The sequence below is a fragment of the Pan troglodytes genome, chromosome 8 (assembly GCF_028858775.2).
Source record: "Pan troglodytes isolate AG18354 chromosome 8, NHGRI_mPanTro3-v2.0_pri, whole genome shotgun sequence".
NCBI classification, from domain to species: Eukaryota; Metazoa; Chordata; class Mammalia; order Primates; family Hominidae; genus Pan; species Pan troglodytes.
In genome coordinates this window covers 78,268,283-78,289,818 of record NC_072406.2, presented here as the reverse complement: position 1 = coordinate 78,289,818, position 21,536 = coordinate 78,268,283, and the positions used below count along the sequence as shown (strand labels likewise).

Below are 21,536 nucleotides of genomic sequence, written 5' to 3'. Positions count from 1 at the left end.
TGTAAAGGCTTGGATCTTCACCTTCTGGATAAAATATATATTGCAAGAACTATATGGCCGTGCTAGGATCACATCTGTCAAAAGGTTGAGGATATTCACGTCAGCTTTTTTGATACCTGCTCACATCAGCACCTTGTTTTAGGGGCTCCATACAGATCACCACCTTTGAAACAACTTTTCTTTTTGGAGAAAGGTTTATGCTACAGCCACACTTAAGTGTAAATTTCTGCCATTATGATACATGCCAAGATCCTGAATGAAATTTATCTATGTGAAGATTACTTCTGGAGGTCATGAGTCTCATTTATTATGTTTTAATTTTTATTGGTAAAATGTGCATGGACTGCTTTATTTCTCAGGCCCAGAGAATCCAGCATTGGACTTTCAGGAAAGTCCAAAAAGTGGTGAAAGCATTATTGGTCACAAATGTTATAGATGGAATGATATTTTGAAATAAGATATTATGTATCCTGTAAGATCTCTCATGCCTCCACAAAAAATTGTAGAAAATGTTATTTGTGTTTCATTTTTTATTGTGAAAAATTAAATGCACAGAAATGTTTAATCACTAGTACAATACAGACTCATATTCCCATTACCTAGAAATAACAGTTTAACCATAGTTCCAGAGCCATATTTGGGTTTTTCTTAAACTACTTCAAAGTAATTTGAAACATCATAGCATTTTATATCTAAATATTTCAGCAGGAATATCCCAAAATAATGAACATTCTCTTATATAACCACAATATGATCACAACACTGAACAAAATTAACAATCACTTCTTAATTTTCCTTAATACTCAGTTTATATACAGATTCCTTCGTCCATCTCCCAAATGCCCTTTACAACCTTTATTTATCTCTAGAACAAGGAGAGAAACTAGATTCACAGATAAAATATAACTATTTCTTATGAAAAAGAAATAAAACATTGGAGAGGGTTTCATTATAGGAGACCTGCAAATGTTCCCTAAGGAACTCATTTCCATGATAGTGACAAATGGACATTAATATCTACCTCATCATATTATTATTTAAATGGCATAATTTTTTCAAAAGTGCTCAATAGAGTGACTGGCATACTGGAAGTGTGAACAAATATCAATCACTATCATTATTATATTTAAGACATAGATAATCAATCAAATATACCTGATAATTTACTCTGTTTCGACCCAGTCCCTGAAGCCTATAAAGTTTTATAATAAAATGAGACAGTTTTATAACAGTGAAAGTAACCCACTGGGTGTTAAGAGGGGTGTTTTTTTGATGGATGAGGAAACTGAGAGCTAATTAAAGCAAATATATATTTTAAGTCTGATTTAGAGGTCTATACATAAAAATGTAGAAATGTATACCACTTCTTAAAGTCCAACTCCAATTCCTAAATGTTAATTTTAAAATATTACAGAAAATTGCTCTTAATGAATTCTCAGGAATATATTTGAGATCACAATTTAGTATGCTTAGGATACCAATGCATAAATCTTGCTTAAATAAATTTGTTCTCAAAATTTTAATTAGGTTGAATTTTTGCCAAAAGCACTTTATATTTTCTAAAATTCCATCAAAGTGTTCTATGTTATTTATACTTTTGATGTATTAAAAATACATCTATTTCCCAAATGCCTCCAGGCTTATTTTAAGAAAACATGTACATGTCACTATTAAATTTGAGACACGCTGAAGGTAAGAACATGAGTTATCATTAGAGAACTATTTTTCCAATGTGTATATATACCATGTGTATATTTTTAAAGTTTATCAAACATTTTATTTTGAATGTTGAGTTCTAGCTACCCATTCATATGAGTGATGTGAATTAATTAGAAATTCTCTAATATTTATAAAATTTAAAAAATCATAATTGTGGATTATTTATTAACAAAATAATATTTCTATGTTTCATCCAGTTTCATGGATAGAGAAATTAGCAAAGTTATATGATTTACCTAAGAATTTAATTTCCATGAAAAAAAATTATAGTTAAGGAAAGCCAAAAAAAAAATTGTGGAAAGGGAAAGCTACTAATGAAGACACATGGACTGAAACATCACATCTGTCACTAGCCAGCTGGAGAGTTCTTTTAAGTCATTTCCCCTTTCTGGGACAATTTTCTTATCTGCAAAATAAGTGATGTGGATTCTGGGGCTTCTGAGAATAAGATAATTATAATGGCGCTATATTTCTATGGCATTTATTGCTTATGGAAAGCACTTACTCAAAATATTTCATTTGGTTCTTGCCTAGGCTCTGTGAGGTAGGCTACATGAATATTTTAGTTATCCTTCTTTTCCATTTTGTGGAAAGTCTTGGAGGCCAAGATGAGACATTTATATACATTATTTATATATGCACCATTTACTGAGTCCCTAATATATTCCAGGTACAATTGTTTATAGTCATAACTAATTCTCACACAACTCCTATAAATTTATTATCATTTAACATATGAAACTGGGGTTTAGGATTGTTAATTGCTGTATAACTAATACTTGGCAAAAGTGGAATTTGAATGGTGGTCTGTATGACAACAATTTCTGCATTTTTCCTATTATGTCACTTTTTTCCTTTCTTTTCCTTTTGTCTCTTTTAAGGGGTAATTATAGTCATTTAAATTTTTTAAGCAGATAAATAATGTAAGCATATCAATATTTGATGCAGTAGTAATGAGCACAGTACAATTAATAAGCAGATATGAAGATGAAAAACGATCAATTGTGCTATTAATACAGTCTTGGAGGAATAATAAGGACCTGAGTTTGAAAAATACTAGGAAAAGTGCATAAGAGAAATGAATCTAAGATCTGTGTAGAGGTAAAAGCTTGGCATTTGTGTAAATGTGGGTGACAATGAAAATACAAGATCAGTGATATAAAATTTTGAGCTCAAAAGTCTTGAGTTTTTTTTAGCTCTTGAGTATTTCTGTTAACAATCACAAACAAACATTTATCATGCAATATGTTCCTACTTTAAGAGGACTTATTTTCTAGGGGAAGGAGAAAAAATACATCTAAAAAGTACAAATGAAAAATTATGTGTAATGTCATAATTATTATTCTGAAAGATGATATTGTTTTCAACAACATCTCTAGTAAGTGAGATAAGATAGTTGTGTTCACAAGATTAGACTACAAGAGAGAACAATATGAACATCTAGGGGGAAGAACTGACAACATGTTCTAAAAATTTTGAGAGAATAATTACACACACCTGGAGAATGGAGAAAGGGGCATATACTATATGAATCTGGCCTGGAAATATGATTAAATTTGGACCAACAAATTGGGGGAAGGGAAGATGAGCAAAAATAATTAATGGGCAATATCTCAAGATATTTACCTGCAGCAACAAATAGTTTAGCTTAGCTTGAGGGTACAGTGTGTTGAAGGAAGTAAGATGGGATGAGATTGAAAAGCTGGTAGAAACAAAGGTTATGATGATCCCTGTGATGTACTAATTCCACTCCTAGATACATACTCAAGAGAAATACACCCATATGTGCACCTAAAGAAAAGTCCAAGAATACTCATTATTTATCATAGCCAAAAACGGAATAGTTTTCAAAGTATTGTTTATAGAAAAACATGAATAAATTTATAGAAATATATATATATATTTGTAGAGTGGAATAATATCTGTATAGAGCAATGAGAATAAACAAAATATAACTACATGCAACAGAATAGATGCATTTCAAGCACTTAAGTGCTGAATACAAAAAGCCAGACACAAGAATTCATGTGCTATTATTCCACACCTTTATAAGATTAAAACATGGGCAAATCTACAGTTTTAGAAATCAAGTTAGTGATTACCCTTAGGAGATAGTGACTAGCAGAAGATAGAAGGAGGCTTCCGAGTGCCTGTAATCTTTTTAAGGTTTCTTCATATGAGTGTAGGTGCATGGATTTGCTCTGTTTGTGAAAATCGTTCCAACTGTACATTTATGATTTAGGCATTTTATATGAATCTTCTATTTTAATCAAACAAATATAATGGTGGTGTTTGAGGAATTGATACCCTTTATTTGATAAGGTGATGTAAAGATAAGGAGATTAGATGAAGGATTGCACAATTTCATCATATTCAGAAAGATTGAATCAAGCAGTAGCAAAGCAAGAAGATTTAAAACAAAGGAGAATATTAAGACCAGAAGACAGCAGGAATGGTAATATTAATATATAGAGGGCAATGGATGTGATAAAGGATAAAATGGACAACTGACAGAATAGGCTAAAGAAAAGAGGATAATTTTCTAAAATATAAAACTTCAAGACTGGAAGGCAGGAAGTATCACTGAGAAACATGAAAATCAAGAGGATAAATGGTTTGGCTGAGTGTGTTTTTCATCCTTCTGTGATGAGGTATTCCTAACAGCAGTGAATGTACTGATCACAGTATTGGAAAGGAGAACAGGACTGAAGAGGTTGTTTGGAAGTAATCTTCATAGCAGTGATGGCTGAAGTCATGAAAGTTGCTGACTTATATGTACACTGTAGAAGAACTATATTGGCTAATTAACACATGCATTACCTCACACAGTTATCATCTTTGTGGTGAGAACACTTTACACTCACTCAGCATGTTTCAAGAATACAATTTACTATTCACTGTAGTCACCATGTTGTATAATAGATCTCTTGAACTTTTTCCTCCTGTCTAAATGAAATTTTTTATCCTCTGACCAACATCTTCTCAAACCCCCTCCCCCACTACCCCAGCTCCTGGTAACCCCTACTCTATTCTCTCCTTTTGTGATACCGTTTTTAGATTCTGCATATGAGTGAGGTCATGTGGTACTCATCATTCAGTGTCTGGTTATTTCACTTAACATAATTTCTTCCAGATTCTCTGTTGTCACAAATGACAGGATTTCATTCTTTTTTATGGCTGAATAGTATTCCATTATGTATTCCACAAGGTATATACACTTCAGAACATAATGTGGTGCATAGTAAGTACTTACAATTTTATTTCCCAATGTAAAAAAGAAAAGAAAGTAGATGAGTGTGCTAAGGGAGAAGATAATGAAGAAAGTTAGAAGGGTCAGCACAGATTCTTTGGGAGATGCACATTTGGCAGATAAGGGGAGATGGAGGACTCTGAGAAGGGGCAGTTGGATGTAAGGGGAAGGCAAAACCAAGAGAGTGGATCACGAGGTCAGGAGTTCAAGACCAGCCTGTCCAAAATGGTGAAACCCCCATCTCTACTAAATATACAAAAATTAGCTGGGCACAGTAGTGGGCGCCTATAGTCCCAGCTACTTGGGAGGCTGAGGTGGGAGAATTGCTTGAATCTAGGAGGTGGAGGTGACAGTGAGCTGAGATCATGCCACTGCACTCCAGCCTGGGTGACAGAGCAAGACTCTGCCTTAAAACAAAACAAAACAAAACAAAAACAAGAAAATGTTTCAGGCATCACTTGGTCAGTACTTTCAGGAGTTACAAACAAAGTAAGGATAATGAAGACAGAGAAAAACAATAAAAATCTATGTTCCCTGGTCATAGGAAAGTTTTATAGCAGGTGTTGGCAAATTGTAGTCAACAGGTCAAATCTGGCCTGCTGCCTGCTTTTGTACATGAGCTAAGAATGGCCTTTACATTTTCAAGTGGTTGAAAAAATTCAGAATAGATGTAATCAGATGTGATCAGAATAATATTTTTGGCATGTGAAAATTATGTAAAATTCAAATTTCAATGTCTATAATGTGTTATTGGAACAGAGACACACTGATTTGTTTATGTAGTATTCATGACTGCTCTTGCAATATAACAGAGTAACAACTCTGCCAGTTGAGTAACGGAGTGATATGGTGTGAGCTGCAAAGCATATATCACTATCTTGTCCTTTATAGAAAAATTCTGCCAACCTCTCTTTTAGAGTTAAATTAGTAAATGAAATCTATGCTTAAAAATGCCTAATAGGCTATTGGGATAACACAGCTTTTCATTGAAAAATAATGGATAATATTATAAATAGAGTTCTGAGATTCACTGCAGAGAGTAAAGAACTGAATCTATTTGTGTAAGTAATGGTTGACAGTTAACATCACTTTACTCAAAAAGTGTGTTCTTACATATCATTTGATGTCCAAAACAGCCTGTCAGGTAAAGATCATGGTATATAATTTAAAGATTTGGAAACTTAGGTTCTAAACAATGTGACTATTCTTTGGAGAACAATTGCTTTCAAAGGTAGAAAGCGATAGAGAAATACCATCATGGAGAATGTGTATATATTGGTATATTGTGGGCAATATTATTCATGTTTGTTGGCTTAGTGATAGAACAAAAACTCTAGAGCTATATTTTCTGATTTACATCCTGATTCTACCATTGACTGACACTATAATCTTGATAAATCACTTAATGTTTCAGAGAGACTCAATTTCCTCACTTACAAAATTGGGATAATAATAATTCCTCATAGGGCTGCTATGAAGATTGAAGTTTAAATGTGTTCATGGTTTCAAGAAGAGTGTCTGTCATATATGTGTTAGTTGTTTTTCTTATGTTTGGTAACACATTCCAAGATCAATAGTTACACAATATAATCTTATTCAGATGGCAGTGATTGAAAAAGCCTTTGACAGTTATTTCTATCAGAGTTCTGCTCTATACATGTAAGCAGAAGCCTAAACACATAGCCACCTGGTGATATATATCAGAGATATTCTACTTACTTAATTTTTCTTAAGCTTTGTACCTCAGTTTCTTTGTTTAACTTGAACAAAATAATTCAATAAAGAATTTTTCACCTAGACTTTCCAAACATCAAGTATTCTCTTAAGTCTTCCTTTGGAATTTTCAGGGTGGTTGAAATTGATCGATGACATATAATAAATCATAGAAGCACTTAAAACCTTCTGCAAAGGTGTCAGTAACTTAATGTTTTGTTGCTGCTATTGTTCCCCCTGAGAAAAAGGACCAGAATTCTGTAGAACTTTTAATTTTGCAAACTATTGCCCAACTTTTGGCTCTTATCTTGTCAGAGGTAAATGTCTGTTGTTGTAATTCACCATTTGAGTTGAGATGTTATTAAGGAGATGAAGTGCAACCAATGAGCTCCCTGTCCACAATAGGGTCAGTCGCAATCTTATCCAATAATTGACTCTGTTCCCTGCATGGCAGATGGATAGCAGTTGCAATTACTGTCATTTTGTGTCTAGGGAAACTTAGACAGGAGGGTTAGGTAACTTCCTCAAGGTCATATTGGAAATCAGTGGCATTCCAAGTAACTGAACTTGGAATACACTTAACCAGTTCAGCTCTTGAATAGCTTTATTATGAGAACAATAAATAATTTTCCATAATATACCAGTGTATATTCAGCACTATTTATTAGATCTAGCATCACAGATTTATGACCTCTGAGATACAGAATGTAAAGAGAAGCCCCAGTTGAACCTATCTGGAGCTATTGTAATTTGAACATTTAAACACCTTTTATGAGAATGGAGAGAATGATAATGACCGGTAGTCAAGATGGAGAAAACCCATTTCTATTTGTGAGCCAGTTTAATGGGTTGGTGGCTTATAATTTACTTAACGTGCTTGCATATTACTTTTCATTTCAGAAGTAGTGAGCTGTGTCTTCATTTACGTGCTTTGCCATATGCCAGCAGTAGTAAAAGTTGCTCCCCTCTTACAACCTCACATAGGACACATTTCCTCAGAAAAGAAACTACAAATTACTTTCAGAGGCTAAGAAATAGCACTTGTGTCAGTTAAAAACTTAGTCTTGTATAGCTTAATTTGATTCTTCATAGAAAAAATACAAACAAAATGAAAACATTTATTAGACATATGAAAATATTTTGATAATTTTATTGAATAAGAAATAGCTACCATTTATGGAACATTCAATATGTGTCAAGCATTATGCTGAGATATTTACAGAAAATTCAAACTAAAAGCATCATTGTTTTTTCTTTATTATGTTAAAGTTGAGGCATGACTAATTCATCCTGTAATGGTATATATACACATAGGTAGACATAGTCTCATTTCAAGTTAAATTATGTTATACATCCACCTTTTTATATGCACTTTTCTAACAAAGGTGATGCATTACACTAAATTGATGCTAATTTAAAATTTGAAGCGTATTAGAAATTTGCAAAGTCCCACATTTATTTTATAAAATGGATTTAACTATGTTGGACACTAAGTTCTACAGTGTTATTCTAAATGTAACATTATAGTTCTAGAGCAAACTATTATAATTTAATAGATTTTTATATGAAATATTAAGCCTGGAAAGTTTTAATTGAATGAATTTAACTATATTGTGCCTCTGATTTTAAATGAACAAGTTTTATGAGTATCCTATAATATCTACTTATTCCTAAAATGCTTTTGACATAGTGGAATGATTTTAATTCTAATTATCACATGTTTTAGGCTAAGATGACTCAACTGCCTGAGGCAGAAAAAGAAAAGATTGCTGAGCAAGTTGCTGATTTCAAGAAAGTAAAGAGTAAGCTGGATGCTGAGATTGAGATATGGGATGATACAAGCAACGACATCATTGTTCTGGCCAAGAACATGTGTATGATCATGATGGAGATGACAGACTTCACTAGGTAATTATGTGGAAAACGATGTGTAATATTCATAATGGCTGAAAATATTAGTCATATTAGTGAAACCTCAAGATTCTCTGAGTGTCAAGTGCCAAAAATCAGGTGGTAGGGGAAAAGCAAATATAGTATTAGAAAGTTGTAGGTGTACAATTCTAGAGGTTTCGATCGATAAATAAATATGGCAAGTTTCTCAGAAACTTCTGTGGAATTGGTTTGGACACCACTTATACTCTCTCACCTTCCCCTTCCCCAGGCATCTGCTCTGTGTATCATACTAGCGTGTGACTTCTACAAAGAATTTGGTAAACCAAGTGATTCGCTGGTATTGGAGCTATCTGAATGGTTGAGTTTCATAGCTGTGTAATTTTAGTTATAGTGATTTATAGCATAATCAGGATAGTGGTATCTTTTGCTTCTGAGATGAGAACTAGATATATTTGAAATTACAATCACTTAATGATAGCCATGAAAAAAATGTACATTGTGGGCATATTGCAGAAGTAATAAAAATGTTTGTTATTGTCTTAAAATGTCATTTTATAGAGTTAGTCAAAAAGCAATAAAATATATAGTGGCTGCCCTACTAGTAACTAATGTACACAAACTACAACAACTAAAATAATTCAGTCGTGGTGTAGTTATAAAAGCCACAGTACAGAAGGATACACTGAAGCTGACCTAGTACACTTAGAAAATCTTTCATTTGTATTACCATGTAGTATTCATGTATATGGTGCTGTGTACCGTTGGTACATTCATTTATACCCCAAAATAACTTTCAGGTGGAGTAATGAAATAACTGTTAATTTAAAAATCATAATTAATGGAGAAAATGTACATGAATCTTTCAGTGATATTAAAATTGAGAAACAGTTTATGAAAATTACATACAAAGTAATTAAAAAGAAAGGATTGTTAAATTGAACTTCAAAAAATGTACATCAATAGAATGTCCTAAGCAATATTGAAATGTAAATGGATAACTGGATAAACAAAAATTTGATCCCATTTATATATAAAGAATACTTGCAGACATAAAAAATTAATATTGTAGTGGAAGAATGGACAAAGAATATGGTTATATTATTAACCACTTTCTCCTTATAAAAGTTATGGCAGACAAATATTTGAAAAATATTAAAAATAAAATAGTTAGAATAAGATGTATTTTAAATCTATCAAATTTGCCAAAACTTTTAAAATAGGCTTGGTACAGAGCATCGTGTTGAAAATCTAATGACATAAGCCTTAATTTGGGAATATGCATAAAATGAAAATCTTTATAAACTTTTCATACGTGCATCATCTGTATCCATATCTGTACTATACTTCAGGGAACCTATCCAAAGGAAATAATATAAAGTGATAAACTTTTTTTTTTTTTTTGAGATGGAGTCTCGCTCTGTCATCCAGGCTGGAGTGCAGTGGCACGATCTCGGCTCACTGCAACCTCTGCCTTTGGGGTTCAAACGATTCTTCTGCCTCAGCCTCCCGAGTAGCTGGGACTACAGGTGCACAACACCACACCCAGCTAATTTTTGTATTTTTAGTAGAGACGGAGTTTCACCATATTGGTGTGGCCGGTCTCAAACTCCTGACCTCGTGATCCGCCCGCCTCAGCCTCCCAAAGTGCTGGGATTACAGGCGTGAGTCACCGCACCTGGCCAAACTTTTTTGAATAAAGGAAACCCTTGGCCTCTGAAAGTTTACTGAAAAATCAACTCACAAAAGGCAGATTAATAGGTGAAAAAACATATAAATTTATTTACCAAGTATATATGGTAGCCTTCAGAATGAAGACCCAAAGACACAGGATAAATTGTTTATTTTTATGCTTAAGTTCAGTAAAGTATGGACAATCATGTAGAAATATGATGGGACAAATAAGGTATGATCTTATGTTAATAGACTGAGTGGGGTACCCAGAAAGGCCTGTCTAGATTTTTCTTGGCTTCTCTGAACATGTATTTCTATCTTCTGGATATGGGGCAAGACCCTCGCTGGAATACGGGTCTTATGACCTGTAGTCAAACAAGGTAGGTAGGAAAATTATTGTATGACTAGTACAATTACGCAGAGAGATGGAGATCGTTTTAGAATAATATTTTTATGTTTTATCACTAGCTTTGGGGAAAGGGGGTTCTGGCTTCTGTGACCTGCCTTGGAGAAGAAGGATTCTAGTATTTATGACTAGCCTCAGGGGAAAATGGAACTGAGCAACAGGAGAACAGAAAAAAATCAGAGAAAAACTTTTGCTTCTGAAGCTGCTTCTAAGTCCTTCATTTTGGTGTATATTTTTTTTTTCTGAGCCCCAACAGGATAACTATAGAATTATTTAAAATAATAGAAAAATTGGGATGATTAAACAAATGGTTGCCTGCCACATGAAAAGAGTCTATAGAAAATAAAGTCAAGTTTTTTAAATAGTATGAAAGTAGTCTAAATTTTATAATCTATTATATATATGGATGCATAGATATTCTCATATGCATATTTTTGTCTTTGTTTTGTTTTATACCAAACTTACTCTTTACAATAGAATTCAGTTCTACTTTGTATTCTTTTGAAAGAAATCCACTTTCCAAAGATTATGTGCAGTGAAGATTTCATTGGAAAGTGAGAAAATTAAATTTATTGTGTATTATACATGGAATTTCATAAAAATACCTCTTTAAATGTCTATTTCTATTTTTCCCACTTAATTCTTGCCATTTTTCCAACTCTAGTCCATAGCTTCTAAATGTCTTCTTATTCCTCTTCATATAGAAAGTAATTCAGTTTTGGCCCATGGTTCAATTTCTGCAGGCAAAGATTCGGAGAAATCTGTTTGTATATGTCTCTGCCTCTCTCTTTCTCTCTGTCTCTGTTTCTCTGTCTTTCTCCACACATATAATCACAAGCATTATATAATACAAACATATATAACGTAGACATGTATATGCCTGTATAGGAACAAAACTAAACTTTCATGGGTTTAAATAATGATTATGTTTTAGTAGTTGGATTTTGGATAATTTAATTACAACTTTTAACCTTCTATAATTTGTTGTTGATTTAAAGTATCAATACATTTATGTGAAAAACAACATATGGAAAGAAACCTGAATTATAATAGTTATATTATAATATCAACTTGGTGGCTAGGTGCGGTGGCTCACGCCTGTAATCCCAGCACTTTGGGAGGCCGAGGTGGACAGGTCACCAGAGGTTGGGAGTTCGAGACCAGCCTGACCAACATAGAGAAACCCTGTCTCTACTAAAAATACAAAATTAGCTGTGTGTGGTGGCATGCGCCTGTAATCCCAACTACTCAGGAAGCTGAGGCAGGAGAATCACTTGAACACAGGAGGCGGAGATTGTGGTGAGCCGAGATTGCGCCATTGCATATCAGTCTGGGCAACAAGAGCGAAACTCTGTCTCAAAAAAATAAAAATAAATAAAATAATAATAATAATAACTTGGTAAGTGGCACTGAGAAGACTCTTAAGGTTTCTCACCATAAAATAGTATAAATAATTCAAGTGGGTGTATTTATAGACAGGATTTAGAGCTAGAAGGGACAACAATGAAGGGTAAAGCCATGAGGAACAGAAGCTTTGAAGAAGTGGGCAGAGAAAATAGAATCTGATAAAGAAAGAGCATTCAAGTGTTAATAAGAAAAGTAACATACAAAGGAGGATGCTGGGCAGAGAATTTCAGTGAGTAATCAATGGTCTTACTTGAAGATAATGATTAAAAAGATACTAGTTTGGCAATTAGTAGATTTAATCAATTTGTTGTTGACTTTTGCTTTACGAAATGGTGAATGGAAAAAAAAACCTTATTTAAAAAGATAGGTAAGAGAATAGCAGATCAAAAAACAAAGAGACTCAAGGTAGTAACTTAAAAGAGACTAATGATCATGACAAGATTTTTGAGACTTCTGGATGTTTGAATATATTTTAGGCTGAAGGGAAAGAGGAAATGGGGAGGGACAGAATGAAATTGTAAAAGGGGAATAAAAAGCTATAGCCAAAAATGAGATAAATGGTTAGTGAGAAGGGGAAAACAAACAAACAAACAAACAAAAAAAACACCATTTAAACCAACATAAGTTTACATGGCTGTTCCTTCTGGTCACAGCTTGAATGAATGAGCTGAGAATCAGATTAGCCTTTTTTGGCCACCCAGGGTAAAGACTTTCCCCAACTAGTCTGTATATCAGTTTCATTATCACTCTATATTACTTTCCTTTTAGCAGTTTTCACTTTTTGGTTTAAATAATTCATTTGTTCCCGTATTTCCTGCCTCTATTTCCAAAACAGAGTATAAGTTGTAAGAAAGTATGAAATTTGCCTTTTTTTATACCCAGAATTTATAACAGCATGTGTATATATGCTTAGTATATATTTAATATGTAGTAGCTGAATTAATTAGATTTTTAAAATACTACTTTAATTCAGAAGGAACCAGGAATAAACAAACAAACACAAAATTTGAACAAAAAGCAGGGAAGTAAGCATAAGCTTACTTTGTGAAAGTCTTGAAAGTCACTCTCTTTGCTTGCTTACTTGTTAGCCCATATATAGATCCTAAATGTTGAGACTAAGATTTTAATTTTAATGCCCTTATAGCATTTGGAGGAGACACATAGTCCGGAGACCTGGGACTAAGACTCTTGGAAAAGCTTATAGCCCTACCTTTAAAAGGGGAACCAGATATTTTCACGGACCAGCTTGATGGAGCATCAACGGTGAATGCTTTTCCCTGGGGGGTCTTATTTAAATTAAGGCCATCTTTAAGAAATAGAGATCCCAAGTGTGTGACCTATTAAACTGATGAATTTCAAATTGCATAATCAGAAATGCCACCATGAAAGAGAAATTAAGATGCAAAAAAGAATGATCACCAAGGAAATTAGAAAAGGTGTTGACACATTCAAAGAAGCCTTGGTAAAACACCATCAATAATATGGTTAGGCTTTGTGTCCCCATCCAGATCTTATCTTGAATTATCATCCTCATAATTCCCACATGTCAAGGGAGAGACCAGGTGAAGGCAATTGAATCATGGAGTCAGTTTCCCCCATGCTGTTCACGTGATAGTGAGTGAGTTATCAGGAGATCTGATGGTTTCATAAGGGGCTCTTCCGCCTTCACTTGGCACTTTTCTTTCCTGCGTCTTGTAAAGAAGGTGCCTTGCTTCTCCTTTGCCTACTGACATGATTGTAAGTTTCCTGAGGGCTCCCCAGCCATGCGGAACTGTGAGTCAATTAAACCTCTTCCTCTTATAAATTACCCAGTCTCGGGCAATTCTTTATAGTAGTGTGAAAATAGACTAATACAATCAATGACAACAAAAAAAGACTATTTGAAGTGACCACACTACATAGGAGAAGTGTAAGGGTTGAAGATCAGAGTTAAATGGCCTACTATTCTTATATTCAGGAAGAAGTTTAAAGTATTAACATACTTTGCTACATAGAAAATTATATGCATTATATGCATTTTAAATTTCCAAGACATCTTTACAATAATGAAAATAGAATTAAATAGAATAAATGTTCCATATCAGTAGACAAAATTAATGTAGAGAAGATAAATTAAGTTAGAAAATGAGAATAAAATGAAAATTTAGGGTAAATATAAAAAAGCAATAGCATTATAAATCATGCCAATAATATCAGTATTTCTAATATTTAGATTTAGTAAGCTTACTAGTTTTTAAAAAATAAAATTATTAAAAAATCTGTCATTTAACATAGTGGCATATAGGAATCTTTTGATCTGGGAACCATGGGAAAGAGGAAGAAATCTCTCTCTAAAAGAGTAAAGGAATGTGTAAAAAAAATGAAAGAAATTTCAGAAGTAAATACCTAACAGCTTCTATTTGTGGGGTAATGCCATCTGTGGAATATGAGAAGCCTTCAGAAGACAAACATGGAGTGACAACTTTGATAAAGAAGCAGATCTTGATATATAAAAGGTAATCGACTAGGAATATATATATTATATATATATATAGAGAGAGAGATTTATACATACATATCCAACTGGATATATAAATCTATATATAGATCTATCTATCTATCTATCTATCTATCTATCTATCTATCTATACATGTATCCAGTCATTGGCTGGAAAGGAGCAGAACTGAAACTACTAAGAAGGATATATTGAAATGACTGGGTCTACACTGGGAAAGAAAGGAACTGATATTGGGGAGTAGAGCCAAAGTGGAAAAATAACAGCATGTCACTTGAGAGATGGTGAGGTTACAGACCTCCTTGTAGTATTTTTTCCTGCTCTGTACATGTCTCCCTCCTAAAGGAATTAATATCTTACTGTTGGCATACTCTGAATCAAGTTGTAAAAGGATTCTGACAAATCAGTGGCTTTGAAGGTATCCTAATCTGTAGCTGGGGTGTTAGAAGGGGATTCATAACTCCATAGAGTGACAAATCATTTGAAAATAGACACATTTCATGTTTTACAAAAGTTAAGCAGCCCAACATTCTGTCAGTCTATAGGCATCACTAGCAAAGGCATCCACAGAACAGGAATATTGTGTGTTTGAACTGCAATAAAGGAAGGGTAGTAAAATTGAATTTTAGACTCTGATAATCTCTTGTGCTTGAACTGAATCCAGAGTCACCTAAATTTCAGTTCATATAAACTGTGATAAATCTCCAATTGTTTTAAAATGAATGAAATCTGTTCTTTACTTCTATTTTATTCCCAATTCTGTTTCAAGAGTTTCTTCTCAGACATTGTAAGGTTTTTCTGAGGGTTAAACTTAGCAGTTTTATATATAGGCTATTCCTTGGTTCCACCTTTGTCACATTTCTTTCATTGCAGGTTTTTCGCTTGTTTGTAGTGGGACCTGTGAGAGTGAGGGTCACAGCTGGCAGTGCAGTATTTATCAGCTAGTAGTCCCCCATTTGGTAGTAGTAGTAGTACACTTGAAGTCCTCCATATAGATTTTAAATAGCTCTATAGTTTAAAAATAATAAAAGAAAAAATAGCTCATGCTTTATATCTTCTGAAGTGCCACAAAATGCTCTGTTTTCTCATTTTATTCAAATATTATTTTATTAATAAAAGACATAATGATAGCTAAACTTTGATGAGTGCTTACTGTGTACTGTATCTTGAGAAAAACATGTTTTCTTGTTTATCCTCTAGACAGTTTGATTGATTATTATACCCTCCATTTTATTAATAAAGAAATAGAGGTCAGATAAATTGCTCAAGGACACACAAGCGAAGTTAATTTTGAATGGAGGTTGGTCCGACTTCAGAATTTGGGCACCTACCCATTGTACAACAAGTCTTTACCCTGTGCTAAACACAGGATAAGACCCAGTCAGTTCTCTCCTCAAGGAAGAAACAAATTGACACATCAGAGATAACAATAATTGTGTTATGTATTGTTAAACTGTTAAATGTTCAAACTGTTAGGATTTTGGAAGAGAGAGAGTTTGTGGAGAATAAGCACAGAAGAAAAAGTATGAACAAATGAAATTTGTATTCGATTTTGAATGAGGTGTGGGGTTGAGTCATGGAAGGTGATGATGTATGTGAGAAAGTTCATGAGAATGGAGGCCAGCAGGTAGGAATGAGTCACGTCCATTTAGGGGCTCTAAGAAAAAAAATATGAAAAAGGAGGAAATTAAGATGGGCATGAAGAAAGTGATAGGTTATAAAAGGCCTTAGAAAATTGACAGTTTTTCTTTTTATGAAGTAGGAGATACGTAACAACTGAAGGATTATGATCATGGTCGGGGCATAATGGAAATGATAAGTGAGAAGAGGGACAGGCATTTATGCGTGGCACTGTAGCAGAGACCACCCATATGGATCCGGCCACAGTTGGAGACTCATAATTAGATGTGCTTTGGAGAAAGTCTGGTGTAGACTAATTCAAACACAATAAACTCATAGAAAGTACTTTATCAGCAGTGTGAAAAAATTACTTACATAAAACTTGATGTAGCCATTTCTGAGTATTGGCACATGAACCTTGACATGTAGACCACTTGGCACTTCTTCCAGCCTAAACTGAAGACGTGGAGCAAGTTCTACTCTAGTCGTGCACAGTTACAAATACAGCAAGGCATCTCTGTGCCCCTTGTGATAGCCTTATTCAAGGGCAGAGAAGTCAGGCTTTATGATTTGAAAACATGATTTCTCCTTGGTGAAGGGCCATTCCTACAGTCACATAAACTGTGTTACATTGTTAACATTGAGACGGTGGCATCTTCTAACAACCCAGCATTCCTTTTATACATCTTCTGGCGTTTTCTAGAATCAGAGTAAAGGACTTAAAACTTTTTAGAGGAAAGCAAGTATTTCTTCTTGTACTAATCACTTTCTTTCCCAGAAAAACATCTTTCAAATTTCTTCCTAGAAGGTAAGGAACTAGGAGCAGAGTGGTAGAGGATGGGGTGACTGGGACCTTGACACTTAGCATTGAGTATTCACACATTCATTTAATCACCCTGTTGTTCATAAAATGTACCCCACCCCTAAAATAAGTCTAAAGACCCACAATGCAAAGACTATTTTATCCTCTTCAGAGAATAATCTCTGGAATTATGCTGGGCTGAGGTGGGGGTAGATATTCAGTGGTGTGAAATAGGAGATGGGATCAAACTGCCTTTTTCAGTCCCTCCCTTCATCCCCAAGTTTAATCATACCTAAGTCTTTCTGCATAAAATCACTTGATTCTTAATTTTCCCTATTGCTGGTTTGAACTCTGACTTTCTCCGATTGGCTATGTCATTTAGTACTTGTCATCTGCTTTTGAGTTTGTTAATATTTCTTGCTGTTATTTTATCTTCCATTCCATTCTCTCCATGCTAGTGTGTTTAAGTCTTTAGAAATAAACAAAAATAACTCATATATAGTTTTAGTGAGACTTGAAAAGGAGCAAAATTAGATACATGTGTCAATTTGCCATCTTAACCTGGAAGCCCATTAGTTTTTATTAAGGTTGTGAAAGTTTTCTCTTTTTGAGAGTTAGATATTAGATTAGATATTATTTTTTTCCTAAATTATGGCCCCGTTTTTTGCTCTCCCTCTTAGGTAAATTCTGTCCACGTGGAATCTTGACTGTGAACTTAAACAGTTCCCACATTTTGTGACTTTCATAACACTTGAGACCCATTTCATTCCTTCCCTGATGTGAGCAGAAGACAGGCTCTAGGTATAACTTCCAGATATTTAATTATATCTTCTATGATCACCTAGGATGCATTTCCTTAAAAGTTGCAGAAAAATTATGGGGTAAAAGGGAAAACATAACTCTTCCTTGAATAAATAATACAAACCAGTATATTATCTTTGCAAAAATAATGACTGTTAAGATTGTACCACCTTTAGTGTGAATATTATTAAAGTAATAAAATTGAAAATACCTAAGAGAAAGTAAAGCTGCTCTAAGCACCAACATGCTTAAAACTATTTATTCAAAGATATGCCAAAGTGACATCCCTATCCTCATGAAATTGTATATTTCAAGATACAATGTGATGTGTTTTTACTTGAAAAATATGTACTAATTTTACTAAATTTATACAGATTTTTCTAGAATTTCCATTGGCTCATTCACTGAGAATCTGCTGAATATTAGGCACTGTCCTTGTCCTTGGTATTAAGGACATACAGTGAACACAGTGGAGAATTTAGAGCCAGAGCAACGTAAGATAGCATGGAAGAAGAATTGAGGAGAACAAGGAGATGGGCGGCAAAGCAGACAGGGAAAGTAAAAGATATAAAGGAAAGATAACAGTTAGGAGCAGACGAGCTGGTGCAGAAATTCATCTCTGAAAGGAATGCAGAATGTTGCTAGGAGCTGAGATATAAATAGGGAAAGTAAAGATTTTCAAGGTGTTTATACCTGAATCTACTTATACTCAGGCATCTGAGACTCTGGCAGGTGTTGAATGAAGGCTATTAGTTTGCTGAACAGACAATAAAAGAACGGAAAGGACCTTCATTATCCAGCTGTCTTCATTTTAATTTTATTCAATGACACAATTCTGTATTTATGAGAACGATGTTCTGAAGAGAACTTTGGACAGAAATAGCTACAGAAAATGGGTTATTTGTCAGCCAAATGAGATGCCAATTTTCCTTACCAAAATGGGGCTAATTCCTTCCTGATACTCCCCCCTCTGAAAATATGAAGATCAATATTTACCAGTAAGAAAAAATAAATTATGGTATGATAATTTATACAGCTGAAAAACCTCTTTGTTAATAGATATCATTTGTCTGGTAATGGGCCAACCTTCTTGGGACAAATGTGGCCAATCACAAGGTTATTCAAGTGCCCCTGAAATATCAGAACTTGAAAAAGGTCAATTATAACGCAAGTCTAACCATATGTATAATAAACATGGGAAGAAGACAACTTTCTAAAAAGTTTTGATTAGTTACCCAAGAGAAAGCATGTATGCTGCATTTTCTAAAAAGGCTGGCCTGACCTCATCCTGTTACTTAATATCACAGCCAGTAATCCTTCTGGTATTATGTTTCTATAATATCCCTAAACATGGTCTCAGAATTTTGATGAGCCAGCTAACTAAGCCAACTTGTCTGCAAGTGAGCCAGGTGTTTTGTTACTCTGTCCATTTTAAGCATGGCCTGTTGCACTCAAGAATTAACCAAAAACGTGGAGGAATATGTGGATCAAATAGGGTTTGTTTGGAAGCACTGAGCTCTCAGCTTTCCTCATGTCCAGGAGAGCCTAAGATCTGACTGGACAATGGAGGAGATGTTTTAAAATCTGTCAAACAGAAGGGAAACCAAAACAACACTCATAAATAGCCATGTAGAAATAATGTTGCATTCATCATCAAAAAGAATCCTTGGGATGCACAGCTTCAGAGGGATGGTGGATGAAGAACTAGGTTGGGAGGTGGGATTGAACTTATTTTGTACCCTGTGCATACTTCCCACTGGAAACAAGCTTGCATTTACAAAGCATTTCTGCCCCTGCTGTCTTTTCTAAGATACAACCCTGAGAGATGGAACAGAAAATGAAGCGAGGGAGGGAGGGAAACTCACCTGGCCTCACTTCTGCTAGGGTTTCAGAATTAAATATTTCTGAAAGCATAGTTGGAGTATGTGAAATCTGTATGTTCTATGGCTCATATCTTTTTGTTCATTAAATAAGAAATCTCTTTGCACATGACTCGTTTTGCTTTCTGAGGTGAAACATATTCTAATATAATGTGTTAATGACAATAGCAATTTAAATGTTGCAGCACACACAGCAAAGGGAATTAGAAATATTGGTAAGTTTTATGTTTTCCCCATTTAGAAACAGTCTATGTCTTATGATTTAAACTGTAAAGGCAGAGAAGTCCATTTTTTACATTACTTGATAAGACTACTGAATTCTCTTTCTCATATGTATGGTAAATATACACAAATATCTAACAAATAATTGAAATATAAAATATGGGATAAGGGGATTATTTACAATTTTGAAAAACATGCCTGGCTTTTCAACTTATACTTTTAAGAAAACATTCATTATATGTTTGAAATAATTATATCTGGAAGGAAGAATTATTTTTTGCTGTGCTCCAGAATGATGGCTTACTTTTTTTCCTATTGGATAGTGTGTTAGAGTAATTATAAGCAATAATCATTGCCTTTCCCATAAATATTCTCCCTGTAAATAATCCGTTTATTTTACTTTATGTAGTCTTGAATCACTAGAAACTATTTAGTAATGCTGATGAGAAATGCTTTAATATAAAGGAGACTGATTTTATCTGTCAGTTACTTTTACATGATAAAAATGTACAGGATGATTACTAATCATGATAAGTAATGAGCAAACATTCAGCTTAAATAACATCTTAGTAATTGTTTATTAAAATTAACTGGGAAGGCATTAATGCTTTTACCTGAAATCTCAATTTCAATTTCTAAACTCTGTAGTAAATTTATCAGAAAATTTAGTGAAATGGCTATTTTAGTTCCTAAGTGGCAGACCGGTTCTGTATCGTGTGAATCTTCAGAGATTTTAAGTGTTATAGTTAAATTATATTAATACAAAAATGTGGGAATAAACAGAATGAGAACATACAGGGACTGCTCATCCAGACTTTACTATTCAGACCTTACAAAGGAGTCAGCTACCATCACTTGCTTTGGGCAGAGTCTCAAAAACAGGCAGGGAAAAGGAAAGCTTTACAAAGGAGATTTCTAGTATTTTCTGATGGGATACTGTTGAGGTAGAGAAGTTTCAGGTAGACTAAATAGGAGCAGGACATTTTATGAGATGGGTTTGAGGGGTATATTTGGCTTTCTCTGATTCTTACTGAATTGAAAGCTTTGGCAAATATAGGTAAGTTGGCTGTCATTGACCAAATCATGTCCATTCTGGGTCTATTGCTACATAAGCTGTGGTTTAATTTCCAGGACTGGTTGCTGCAGAGGTTATGGTCAAAGCTCTACTGTCATATAAATTCTGGCCATTGTTCATTTATACATTTAATCTCTCTGCCAACAAAGTGGAAAACCTAGAAGAAATGGAGGAGTTCCTAACCATATGCAAGTACCAAGATTGAACGCTGAAGAAATCCAAAACCTGAATAGACTAATAACAAGTATTGAGATATTAACAGAAGTCTCCCGTAAAAGAAATGGCTAAAAGCTAATGGCTTCACTGTTGGGTTCTACCAAACAATTTAAAAAGAAATAATGTCAATCCTACTGAAATTATTTCAAAAATGTGAGGAGGAGGGAATACTTCCTAACTCATTCTATGAGGCTAGTATTATCCTAATACCAAAACCAGATGAAAAGACAGCAGAAGAGGAAAATGACAGGCCAATACCTCTGATGAACATGATAAAAAAATACTCAACAAAATACTAGCAAACAGAATTCAACAACACATTAAAAAGTACATTCATCATCATTGAGAGGGATTCATTCCAGAAAT

The 21,536-nt window shown here is 34.0% G+C and overlaps 1 protein-coding gene across 6 annotated transcripts in view; it reads left to right on the top strand.

Annotated features, from left to right (window-relative positions):
- CTNNA3 (catenin alpha 3) overlaps nt 1-21,536 on the top strand; it is a 1,849,205-nt gene that overhangs the window by 1,688,171 nt on the left and 139,498 nt on the right. For all 6 annotated transcript variants that reach the window (XM_054660126.2, XM_054660128.2, XM_009458543.5 and 3 more), the window contains one exon: nt 8,409-8,590. In XM_054660126.2, the coding sequence (XP_054516101.1) occupies nt 8,409-8,590 (182 nt within the window). The remainder of the gene's footprint in view (nt 1-8,408; nt 8,591-21,536) is intronic.